This window comes from Aptenodytes forsteri, unplaced genomic scaffold (genome assembly GCF_000699145.1).
Source record: "Aptenodytes forsteri isolate BGI_AS27 unplaced genomic scaffold, ASM69914v1 Scaffold236, whole genome shotgun sequence".
Lineage (NCBI taxonomy): Eukaryota > Metazoa > Chordata > Aves > Sphenisciformes > Spheniscidae > Aptenodytes > Aptenodytes forsteri.
Window position 1 is genome coordinate 4659396 of NW_008794456.1, and position 12668 is coordinate 4672063.

The window sequence follows — 12668 nt, forward strand, 5'->3', positions numbered from 1 at the left end:
TTTTATGTTTAAACTAGAGTGTGCATATTAAGCAAAAAAAGTCCAATATTGATTTCACAATTTCTAGAGATAGAATCACTATCTTTCATGAGTTCTTGTGATTAATTAAATCACTGCTAAAAATTTTCAGCTAATTAATAACTAAAATGACCTGATTCACCTTTCAGCTATTAAGTTCTGTTATATCTTTGTCTAATCTTTTGAACTTGAAATATTATCAGCGTTCTGTTACTATGTACTTGCTGATTTCAATCAACTAATTTTTTAATCATTCGCTTCATTAATGGAAAAAACAGAGCTGACTGAATCTTCCCCATAAAAGATGTTTTTTTTTCTTGAGGTTCTTTAAATTCTTTCCAATTCCTCAGTGTTGTTGCATTGAGAAGAGGACTCAGTATTCCATAACTGTGGACACACGATAAACTGAATATGATAATTTAACCTATTTCATCGGTGTCCTCCTTTTTGTATACTCAGGGAGTGATTGCTTAGGATCCTGCATAGGATAAAATTCCTTATTGTATAAGTAAGTGTCATCTGCTGTAAAGTTGGCCACACTGAAATCTACATTTCTGACTTTTACCAGCTTATTAGGTGTCAATCACTTGCCCTCTTATGACTTACCACTTTCCCAATTGTTATCTGCAAATTTCATCAGTTAAGTGACTTTTTTCCAAATTTTTAACATAAAAATTAATATTGTAAAGCTGACAAATGGTTTCTCCAAGAGCACGCTGCAAAAGTCACTGTTTAGCAATGATTTTTTTGTGCATACATACTTTTGGAAACTTAGCTATTAGAGAATTTGGAATTATTTGCTATGTGCCTTGTTAATTTTCTATCAGCTGAGTTTTTAATCGAACTGTCATGTAGTACCAAGCAAAACACCTTTCAAAGGTCCAGTTATATCAACAGCATTATCTTAAGCAATCCAAAGTTTAATCACATGAAAATATGATTTAGGTTACTTTGAAAATATTTTTACCCACAAAACTATTTGGTTACCATTAACTGTATTTCTTTCCTCCCTTTATTTATGGAGTCTGTCATAGACATTGCATTATTTTATTTGGGAGTGCTGTCAGCTGAACTGGCCTATAATTTCACAGGTCATTCTATTTGTGCTGCTGAAATATTTCCAGACTAGGAACTATCTACAATTCTTTTGATGTCTTCCCCCCATTTTCGAGGGTTTTTAAAATCAACAATAATGATATAGAACATTCTTAAACAACCATCTCTTTCAAAATTACCTATACTATAGCCTTGCTCGCTGGAAATACAGGGGCGTTTTTTTTTTTTTTCCTTTATTTTTTTTGGTTGATTCTGTGTAGTATGATTCTGATTATAAATATGAAGAAATCTCTGGAAATTAAATTTGCTTCTTTCTAAAAACTGTGGTGTAATTTTTCCCCATTACAGTGGTGTAACAATGCAGGGAGAACATCTCTTTTCATTTGCTTTACTGTTAAGGAGAAAATTTTCCAGCTTTATTCTCTCCCGCTTCTTCAGCTCTTTTGGTATTGTTATTGCTGGTTATTTTACTTAGTTTATGTGTATGTGTAAAAGAAGCAAGAAATCTTGATTGTCACAAGATTCTGGAAAATTCTGCATGTAGTGCAGGAAAAATGCTGCACAGCTTATAAGCAGATCAAAAACTCATTAAAGCCTTATGGATTTTTTTGGGGGAAACCCCCTGAAATTATCTGCTTGGCAGATAATAAGCTCTGCTGCTCCAGTGTTCTACACTTGCATTCACTAATTATAAAGTTAGCTTATAGCAAAACCTTTTTTTGTTTTGTTTTGTTTTTTTCTGAATGATTTATGCCTTCCCTGGGTAGATGGCAATTTTAACCTGGATAGGTGACTGGCTCCAGTACAGTGATTCTTAGGTTCTTTATGGATTTTGAATTTTCACCAGCATTCTCTGTTCTTGGAGTTTTATGGGCAATAACCTAAATTTATCTCTTATGTTTAAGAGGGCTTTTTTTCCTAAATGGAGGCAAATGTATTTGTAAAGAGATCTAAGTAGCAGAACACTATTACTTTGTGTAGCAAGTCAAAGGCTCTGTTAGCATGAAAAGCTATCGTTATATTCATAATTCCCTAGCCATTGCTAGGGAGTGAAGTTTGCCTTCTGTACTGTGCAATAATTTCCTAGTGGTACTTTTATTTGAAATGTAAATTTTCCTCCTTCTTTTTTTTTTATTATTAATGTTATCTGTTTTTAAAAGTGCACATGTTTCTGTGCCCAGATTTTGTAAGGAATTAATTCACTAAGGGCGTGATTCACTGCTGTCTTTGTTCCAGCTTACGCCACTGTAGCTCTGCTGATTACAAAGCACAGCTTAAAACTGAAGTAACACAGTGGTGTAAGATCTAAATGTTAATTGAAATTATGTTCGTTCAGTTTAATTCTTCTTTACTGAGCCATAATACAAGCAGGGAGCTGGAGGCAATAAGAAAATCACTGGAAGTGCTTGGGTAGCCAAATTGGATACATGGGATGGCTACCAGCAGATTTTGGAGAACACTCATAGCCTAATACTATTATGGGGTTTTTATGTCTCTTTTCTGATTTCAAGACTTGAAAGCATTTTACAATATGAATGGATATTAAGGGCAAGGACTAAGTAACTGCATGTTAAAATGTGATTAATAATGGTGAAAATAGGGAGCTCTTATCTACTATAACAGCAGATTGAAACTAGGGGTAATTAAAATGACATCAAAATATGTAACGTGGTTTTCTAAAAGACATTGTTGCAATCCGCATCCAATCTTGCAGAATTACATGCTTCTGCACACCTTTATCGATATACTCCATAAAATTACTAATGTGTTTAAAGATGTAGATTGCATCCTTTGTACGGTTTTAAGCATCTAATTTAGGTGCCTCCTCATTTCAAAATGCTTCCTTTAATCATTCTGTTCCTTAATATATGCCCCATGTAAAATAGCTACCAGAACTCTTTTCATAAAGAAACGCTGGAAAATGTGAGGCTATTAGAAACCTTCAACAAGGCTATTAGAAACCTTCAACAAATAGAATTCATTCAGGAATGTGCAATATAGGCTGATCCAGTCAGTTTATCCACATTGATTATGAAATAAATACTATTTGACGGTATCACTTTATATTCAATATCAATCCACCAGTGTTTCAAAAAGAATCATTTAACAATGAATAATGCTTGACTGTAAACCTCTGCAGTAAATTAGAATATCCTAATTTAATAGAGTATGATCTGTTGGTTGCCAACAAACATACAGATTGCCTTATAAATCATGCAGTAGTGGGGTTATAGAATAACACTATGCTGAATTATATTTCATTACTCCCTATTGAACAGTCATGTTTCTGCCATATAATGCAATTTTCCATCTTTTAACTTAGTTTCTTTTACTAACAAAAAATACAAATTAGTCCTGAGGAACAATATTTACTGGGGGGAGGCAATTAACTATGCATTTCAGGGAATGGCACCAAGTACGTGAAAATCATTAAAATGCTTTTTTGTTTTTCACCTCACTGTATGTAGCTGTTTATGTATTTAATGAATCATAATGAGTACAAGGCCACAGCTGAGGAAATAAAAAAATAATAGGTAAGTCTATAGATGAATGTGGTTGCAGACACAGGCTTTCTGTAATGTCTATTCTCGTTCACATCAGTCACTGACACTTCAGAAAGAGGTTTATCCTGAGCTCTTCTTCCGTTAATGATTCAAAATACTTGAGGTGAAGTACAATATGGTTTTTGTTATCGCCTTATGAGTATTTATCCTGGTTACTTTGCCTAGAATTCATGTTAAGGAATCACATGCTCCCAAAATATGGAGCAGGAAAGGTTTGGAGAGAGACAGGCCTTTTATACTAATTGAAAATAGCGAAGATCTTACTGAGCAAGAGGGGTGGAATTAAAGAGTTAAAATAATATTACATCCAAAATCGTTCCTACAAACTGGGAAAAACTTATAAAAAATTGACGCAGCTTCCATGGTAGAACTGAAAGGCTTTATCACAAAGAGTATATCCCGCTTCTTCAGTATTTTGGGAGAGGAATAACCGAACATCCTAAATAGTAACCTGGATTGCTACAGTACTTAAAAGCATATTTTTAGCACCTACTAATTTGAGGATGTCCAGCTGGATTTGGCAAGTGCCTAATTTGCGTTTTGGAACATTGAGACATTGCTTTGGAAGTCCCATTATATGCTTAAATCCTTTTGAAAAATTTGGCCAGGAATATGTGCTTGATTTCAGTGTATGATGGAAGCTTGTTGACTGGAAGTCCCAATGGTTTGAAGTTCAACAAGTTCTTAAGGCCTCTTACATCCAGAGGACCCAGGAACCTCAGGCAGACTCGTGCGTGGGAGAAACACAGCGGTATATGTACGAAAAGCCTGCTAATCATAAAGTAAGATTCCTTGTGAACATAAGTAGCTCAAATATTACAGTAGCTACAAAAACCTGCAGTTAACTGTTTCAGCTTTTTATTTCTTTAGGGGTTTCAAAATCTCCTTTCATCTTTTCAGGTGGGATTCTCTAACAAGCTCAGCACTGGCCTCACGCTGTTCCTGTAGACATCTTTGGGGGTGTTATCCTGGGCTTAATAGGAATAATTAGAACAAACTTGAATACTTGAAAAAATCCGTTGACCTGTTTTGCGGTTTCTGACACGTAAAAGTAAATTTTTAAAGGTTTAAGTGAGAAGTCATGTTTTTTGTGAAAAAACAGGCAACTTCTTCACCCATAGAAAAAGAATCAACAACAAAAAAACAGCCAACACAAGCTTTGCCTTTGAATTATTAAAAAATTTAATGTGAGGTACCACAGTCTTACCTTTACAGTTCGGTGCATGTTGTTGCTGGTGCTTGTTACTACAAGCTACTTGATTAATCCTGAGGGAGAGGATTCATTTAATCTTTAATGAGATCGGAGAGTATCCAGACTTCAGTCAGGAAATGGCCCAGTGATCCAGTCGTGGACTAACCTTGCTGTATTTCATTTTCTTTTCTATTTCTAGCTGGACAGTGCCACTTCTCTCATCCAGGCAGCTAAAAATCTGATGAACGCTGTGGTCCTTACAGTGAAAGCATCTTATGTGGCTTCTACTAAATATCAGAAGGTCTATGGCACTGCTGCAGTGAACTCCCCAGTTGTATCTTGGAAGATGAAGGCCCCTGAGAAGAAACCTCTAGTAAAGAGAGAAAAACCAGAAGAATATCAGACAAGAGTGAGAAGAGGGTCCCAGAAGAAACATATTTCCCCTGTACAGGCCTTAAGTGAATTTAAAGCTATGGATTCGTTCTAAAACACTAAGCTTTACCAGGAGGGTTTTATATTCTTTTTGTATGCATACCTGCCGACTTGTATGCGTCTGGCATGGGGTGGGGGGAAGCAGTGTCAATTTGCATGCAACCTGAGACTCTGTTGAAGTAACTAACTTTCTGCAATGCCAAAATTTAGGGCATTCTCTTCTGATGTTAAAGGGACTTATTCCAAGCTTACTTTTTAAACTAAACTATAGCATTGAATTGGCCAAAGAATTTGCATCACAGGGGTACGTGTGGGTTAAATAATAAATTCAAGTCTAAACCCAGAAATTTTTATGCATGCAAGAAACATTAGGTTGGCAGGTATATTAAGTGAAAAAAAATGGAATTGTAATGGTAGACCATAAAGCTTGTATTGCTTCTGTTCCAGTGCAAAAATGTACTAGCCAATATGCTTAAATGTGTGGCCCAATAATTAAATGATATAACTTTTAAGTCATCTTCATTATAGTATGTGGATTTTTAAAACAGATACAAACTAATTCATCTTAAAAATGCTTCTTTTAAACCATATTTTGTTCTTTATATTCTAGTAGTGTTATGACTGCTCACATTTCAATTAATCCCATTAATATGACCAGAGGTTTACTTTTGCCAATTAAATTCCTTATGGTGGAGTATGAAGCACAATATGGTGATTGACATTGCCTTTTATATTATGATTATTATTATGATTATTATTATAATATTAGTAATAAAAGACCTGGTGGTGGAATGTTTAGAGACACGGAAACTGACAGTGTGAGAATTTAGAGGCAAATATGTAGGTGTAGCTTGGATTACAGGTATCTGACATGCCATTGTAACCACTAACTCAATAAACTCATTTAACCTTGGAATCTTCAATATGGCTCATCTCTTTTAATGCACAGATATCTCCTGCATCATAGTTGATGTAGACAGTGATTAATTTTGCCTCATGATTCCATTTTTTCTTTTTTTTTTTTTCTTGGTGAAGGAAGGACAACTTTACATTCATTTTCTCATTTTTTATAACCAGGATAGCCAAACATGGCCAGTGGGTCAAAAACAGAGTTTAAATCTGAGACAGATTTAAACCTCAGTACATATGAGACGTACGTGTCAAATGTGGGATGAAATTTTTTGTTTAAATACAACACCTCAGAAACAGCATAAAGATAGTTCAATTTATTAAGCTTATAAGGTTGACATCTCCGAACCTTGGAAATCATCTATTGTGCCACACTGTATAGACCTGCGTAAAAAAACACTACACAAAGAAATGCAGTACCTACTTTTGTTCCCTTTTAGCCCCAACAGTTGGCTCAACTACAGAGGTTGTATCAGTGTTATGAAAAGGTCTTGTTATCTATGAAAATAAAACAATGAGCATGTATTTATTTTTCTTATAATTAAATACTAGCAACTTAAGAGAACATTCATGACCTTGTAAGGGATTTGAAATACTGTGATAAACAGTGAGGTATGCCATAAGTGACATGTATATCCCTTACAGTGTTTTTGAGAGATGTTTGGATGCTTGTCTCGGATACGCTGATTATTCCTCAGAATAGCAACGTACCAAATTTTGTTCTATTGCCCTCCTACACAATCTTTATAAAGAAATGTACTCACAGAGGCCTTTTAGGAATGTACTATTTTTGCTTTGTTTGGTTGTACTGTATAATAAGAAGGTTCCCCAATCACAAGTGGAGACTGTACACATGATCAAAATACATTAGAAGATGTGGGAAAGTCCCTGAAGACCTTTCCCTGTAATGCCCTGTAGTCTGACATAGACTGGCGTTAATTGTGGTACCAATAAGCTGCCTAAAAGTAACTGGGATCTTTACAAATGAAATTACAAAGATGGACACTGAGTTTAAAGAAAAAATAGCAAATAACAGACAAATAAAAATGTCCCAGTATGGTGCATGAAAAAAGAAAACAGGCAACTGGCCACAAATAAATGTCATAGCATTTCTTCAGAAGTTTTTTGGTCTAAAACTGTGATGGATTAACTGAACGGTTGCTTTAAAATTATGCTGTTGCTGTAAGAGGCATCTCAAACGTAGAGAAGCTTAGAAGAAAGCATATAGACAATGACATCTATGAATATGTCTTGTAGAGTCTCCCCTGATAAAGGCTCCAACGGCTAAAGAGGAAGACTGTTAATACAAGGAATCCATTACCAGTCACTCGGTCAAAATAGTGACAGTGGCAGTTAGCAAAATGCTAAGGGAAATGAGTCTGTGAAAGTGAAACCCAGAATGATACTGGGCAACTTCTTTGGCTTCAATTAGAGTGCTACTTTAGGATGGATCGTTTGCCTTTTGAAGGGGCCTATCTATGCTCTAAATATCTTTATGTAACATGATAAAATTTAATGTTGATAAATGAAGAGTAATGCACATGAAAACAAGAGCCAAAAAGCAACCAGAACATACAAGTTCAGTGCTTAGCTTGTGAGTAAAGCCAAGAGAATGTTAAGATTGATGAGAAAAGGTTTAACAGAGAAAGAGGAAAATATTGAATGATACTATACATCAGGGATGTGCCTATGTTTGAATACTTCATGCAGTTTTTATCAACTCATCTCAAAGAAGAAATGGTGTAGGATGGAAATGTACATGGAAACATGAGAAGGATTACAAAGTCTGGAACTGCTTTCGTATAAGGAAAGACTAAATAAGGTAAGAGTCTCCATTTTCTTCAGGGTCATCAATAGCGAAGCTATGAGATGAATAAATACAGAACAAGTAATCACTGGTCCTTATAACTCAAAAATTAGGGGTGACAATGAATTATCAAACAGCAAGTTCAATAATAAAAAAAATACTTTTTTTTAAATCAGTAAATTGTGGAATTCATTTTCACAATGTCACAATATCGTTGCCACAATAATTCCATTGACTACACCATCCAAGGATTCATCCCACAGACTTTCCATCTGGAAATCTTGCAGATCTTAAAGATCTAGATTTAAGTCTAATAGAAAGGGTAGGCATAAAATAACGTGTGTGGATTTTGGAAATGTTCACTCCAGCCAGTCCTCCACTGGTGTAAAGGGACTCATATCACCAGCATAGTGTAATGAAGAACTGCTGGACCTCCACGACCTTCGATCGGAAAGCCGCGTCTGTTTCTCGTGACTATCACCTTTGTTCACAAGCCAAATATAAGGCTACCATACATATTCCTGTATACATACAACCTTGAAAATTTTCTCTTCAAATTGTACCTACGATGCAAGAGAAGCTGTTTCTAGAAATTACAATTATATGTTTCTTGATGACAGAATTTAGTTATTTTTAAATAATTATTTGCTTCCAGCAGATGAATGTACAACAAATGACTGGTTTGAAGATCAGCATGGAGGTCAGGCAGGCATCCTTGAGCTAGGGGCAGTTTCTATCCTGGTGTGGTCTTCCGTGCTGTGGTCACTCTTCTTGTTATTCACATGCCAGGAATTGTTTCTTCTCTAGGAGAAACTAGAAGCCCAAGTGCTTCTTCCAGAAATGGTTGTATCTTTTGACCTCCAGCCATGAGGAGAAGGCTAGAGAAAGGGGTTTGGCTTACTTCCCATCTTAATAAAATATGGAAAAAGGGCTAGCAGAATATTTCAGTTTATGAACATACTTCTTCAGCAAGAACAGCAGCCTATTTCTGAATTAAGAAGCCAGAGAAAACAGAAAGCCTGAGAACTTTTAGATAACTTTTAAAATAATTTTCCTAAGATTTCTTGTTGCTTTATTTATTAAATTAAGAATTTGAAAGTGAGAAGAAGAGTTAAAATAGCTAAATATGTGTTTTAGGTCAAGGAGCTAGTAGTCAAGGAGCTATTGAGCAAGGCATATTACTAGAAAGGAATAGATGTTTTGGATGGGACAAAGAAATGAAACCTGAGTGTAGTAAAATAACTTAGTACATTACTCATACATAACATTTTTTAATCCTTAATCCCCAGTGATCTCAATGACATCATTAAACTTATACATGAGTTTAAGTGCTTGGCTGCATATAAATGATAGTATTCATATGCTTAAAGTTGAAAAAATACTTTGATAATAAGGAAGCAGGGGATAAAGCTCAGCACAGATTCACTTTGATCCAGTATTTTCTTGCTACTGTGTCTTTAGAGTGTGAAATACTGATCAATAGTTCAGTTCTTTTTAAAAAGGGTGGACCAAGGTGTAGAAATGCAGTGGGAAACAATCCCACAAAGACAAAAATACTGGGTGGATATTTTTATATCTAGCACATTGTTTTATATCTCCACATGAAAGCTGGCCAAAACAAGTTTCTTGTGTGTCTATGAAACTCGAGTTTAATAAAGAGGATGTATATTTATAGGCTTAAAATGACATTTCTGCATATAAAAATGTAGATTTCAATGGGATTTTCAAGCAAAAACCAAGTGAGTTGTGGTTTTTTTTTTTTTAAATGAACCCCCCAGTATGAATCTAAATTAAAGACTTATAATGGAAGTAAGGCAATGTATCTCCTTTCACTTTATTTATAAATATGCCTTCAAGCAACGTTTCAGATCACATTGGGTTGTTCAGTTACTTTTGCAAGGCAGAGGATGAATATGTGCGTAGAAAGAAGGAAGCTGGAATAGAGAAAGAGAAGTTTTTTGGTTTGAACCTCGTCAGTAGTTTGTCCAGAAGAGAAAGGTCACAGCTGAAGCTGTGTCCAAGGACAGACAGATTATCCCATGTCATCTTAGCAGTGAATTCAAGCATTTATTTGCTTGGAAGTTAAGCACATACCGAGCTTGCTGCTGACTTGTACCTGCAGAGATTAGGAATAGTCAAGAATTTTTCTGGTTTCTCACTGAATGACCAAGTGCATCCTCAAGCAAGGGTTCACACATTTCTCCTGCTTTAGATATTTTTCCCTTTATGACTCAGTTAACACCAAGCTATGGAGAACTTGACAGCTTGACAAAAGCTGTGGGAGGTAGAAATGTATTTTCGTGCTCTAGTTATAGTTTTAAAGGAATAAATATTTAATTACTTGAGCAATGTTTCCTTCTTTGATAATGTCAGGTGAGGTGTCATAGGTGAGTAGCTGCTACCTAATATTAGCTTCTCCCTTTGGGTAAAATTTCAAAGTTCCAGTATTGTTTGGTAATTACTGCATAATAATGGACTTGCAAAGAGATGCATCTTTGCAGAATGTGAAATGTTTATACTTACCTGTTTTATCCCAGCTCGCTAAAATTAAATACAAGGAAGAAAGAGAAATAAAGTAATGTTTCTAACGCCTCCTATAATATTCAGAGGTAATGACTTTGCTAGAAAGATGTATTTGATTTTTTTTTTTTCTGAAACTTTTCATGCAGAAATTATGAAAAAAAAGGTTCTTTGGCCTGCATTTTCAGGAAGTCATATTACATTTTCTTAATGGCTCTATCTCCTCACTGAACCATTGATTTGGCTGCTAACAGGAGGATAAATGGCAAAAAATCCATTTTTTTTTAATCTTAATTTCTCTTAATCTATTTGATTTTTCTTCAACTGTGTCTCTTTTTATTTATATGTACTTCATGTGTGCGTGCATGCACACACAAAAATTCCCAGGATACACAGAGATTTAGATGGCCAAAAATCTACCAAGTAGCAATCTACTCCCCAGGAAGCAAGTGTTGCCTTTATTTAGCTGGAATATCACAAAGATGTCACAAGACCTTCTGTATGGGATGTATTGAGTTTTTAAGATCTCGGAAGATCCCAATGCCTGACTTTTCAAATATATGTATGTGTCTATGCATATATATGTGTATATATATCCATATATATGTGTGTTTGTGTATATATATATATATTTTGGCTATATGGAAGTCAAGCCTGGTTCAGTTAAACCATAGGCTCCTTGTTTTCTTTAGCTCGCCAGCAGCGTTACTGCCCAGCGTTAGTGTTACGCAGCCCAGTGTCTGGAACCGGCAGGAGCTGACAGAGACCCTGCTAGTTGTCATACACAATTTTCATTATTAATTAGGCCCTGGACTACAACTGAGACCATAAGGAAGATCCATTATTTGGGACGTAATTGTGGAATAAATTAAGATCACTAGACTTTGTCACAGAGCTATGTGAAGCCTACGTGCCTCTTAGTTTCATTTGTCCCTTAAGGCAGGGTTTTAAATCTGCAGTATGCACAGCTAAGAGCTCAGAGAAGCTCAGTGGTATTTCAGTGATCCATTTATTCGCCCTATGGAGAAAAGCTCCTCTTTTCGCTAGTGCCCTGATCTAAGCTGATTTGGGTGCTCACACAATTGTGTATGTCGGGGAGGAAGGGGGGACATTTATGATCTCTCTTCACTGGCAGTGATACCTCAAAAATCACGTTAGCTGGATCTCACACACTGTGGGAGATCCCTTTCACTGGGAGCAGTTTAAACTACAGGTTTATGTTTGTGTGGATTGGTGGAAACATTCCTTGCCTGAGATCGTAAGGTGTGCTACACGTATCGTACACATCAGCTGTGTGGCGCGTTGAATATTAGTCACCATTCCATAGGAAGAGATTTTAGCTTTTCTCAGTGTGTGCATCTTCAAGTGCTTCTATTGCTGATAGAAATCATCTTTATTTTTCTTTTAGCTACAACAATGACTTGTCAAATGATTAAGTGGGGGAAAAAACCCCAACTTACATCTCAGCACCTATTTTGCATGTACACAATATGAAAGAAATATATATGGGAAGGGGAAGGAGTGATATAAGTTCTTAAATCATAGGTACTTTCTTGACTCGCAAAAACTGTATTGGGGAAGACCCTGCTGGTTGCTTTTTCTCTTTCTTTATTTCTTTATAGTTTTATTGCCTGCTTTAACAGATCCATCTCTACCTATTCTTTCTCTTTTACAGGTAAATGTTTAACACTTCAGCATGAAGAAGCTGTAGCGCAAGTGTAAATACAAGTGTTATGGACAGGAGAGCTCATCTAAAGGACTGGAACAGTGGAGAGTCTCATGATTGAAGGGGACTTAGATAACGGTTTCACCTATTAATATTTTAGGGCTGGTATTTAAGTTTTGCACAACTAAAGCAATAATTTTTCTAATTTCTTTACTTTTAAAAGAGTCATGAAAAGGGGTTTATATTCTATATCTGTATGACAGCGTTTGTGTGAAAGCCATTTGTGCTGGTTTTGGCTGAGAGTTACTTTTGTTCCCAGTAGCTAGTATGGGGCTGTGGTTTGGATTTGTGCTGGAAACAGTGTTGGTAACACAGGGATGTTTTCGTTCCTGCTGAGCAGTGCTGACACAGAGTCAAGGCCTTTTCTGCTCCTCACCCCACCCCACCAGCGAGCAGGCTGGGGGGGCACAAGAAGCTGGGAGGGGACACAGCCGGGACAGCTGA

At 36.0% G+C, this 12668-nt stretch overlaps 1 protein-coding gene across 1 annotated transcript in view; it reads left to right on the top strand.

The window, feature by feature from the left end:
• Positions 1–5317, top strand: part of LOC103908339 (catenin alpha-2) — a 490379-nt gene extending 485062 nt beyond the window's left edge. The window contains 1 exon segment of the mRNA XM_009290697.2: positions 5030–5317. Coding sequence (XP_009288972.1) covers positions 5030–5317 — 288 coding nt within the window.
• Positions 5318–12668: the final 7351 nt, after the last annotated feature.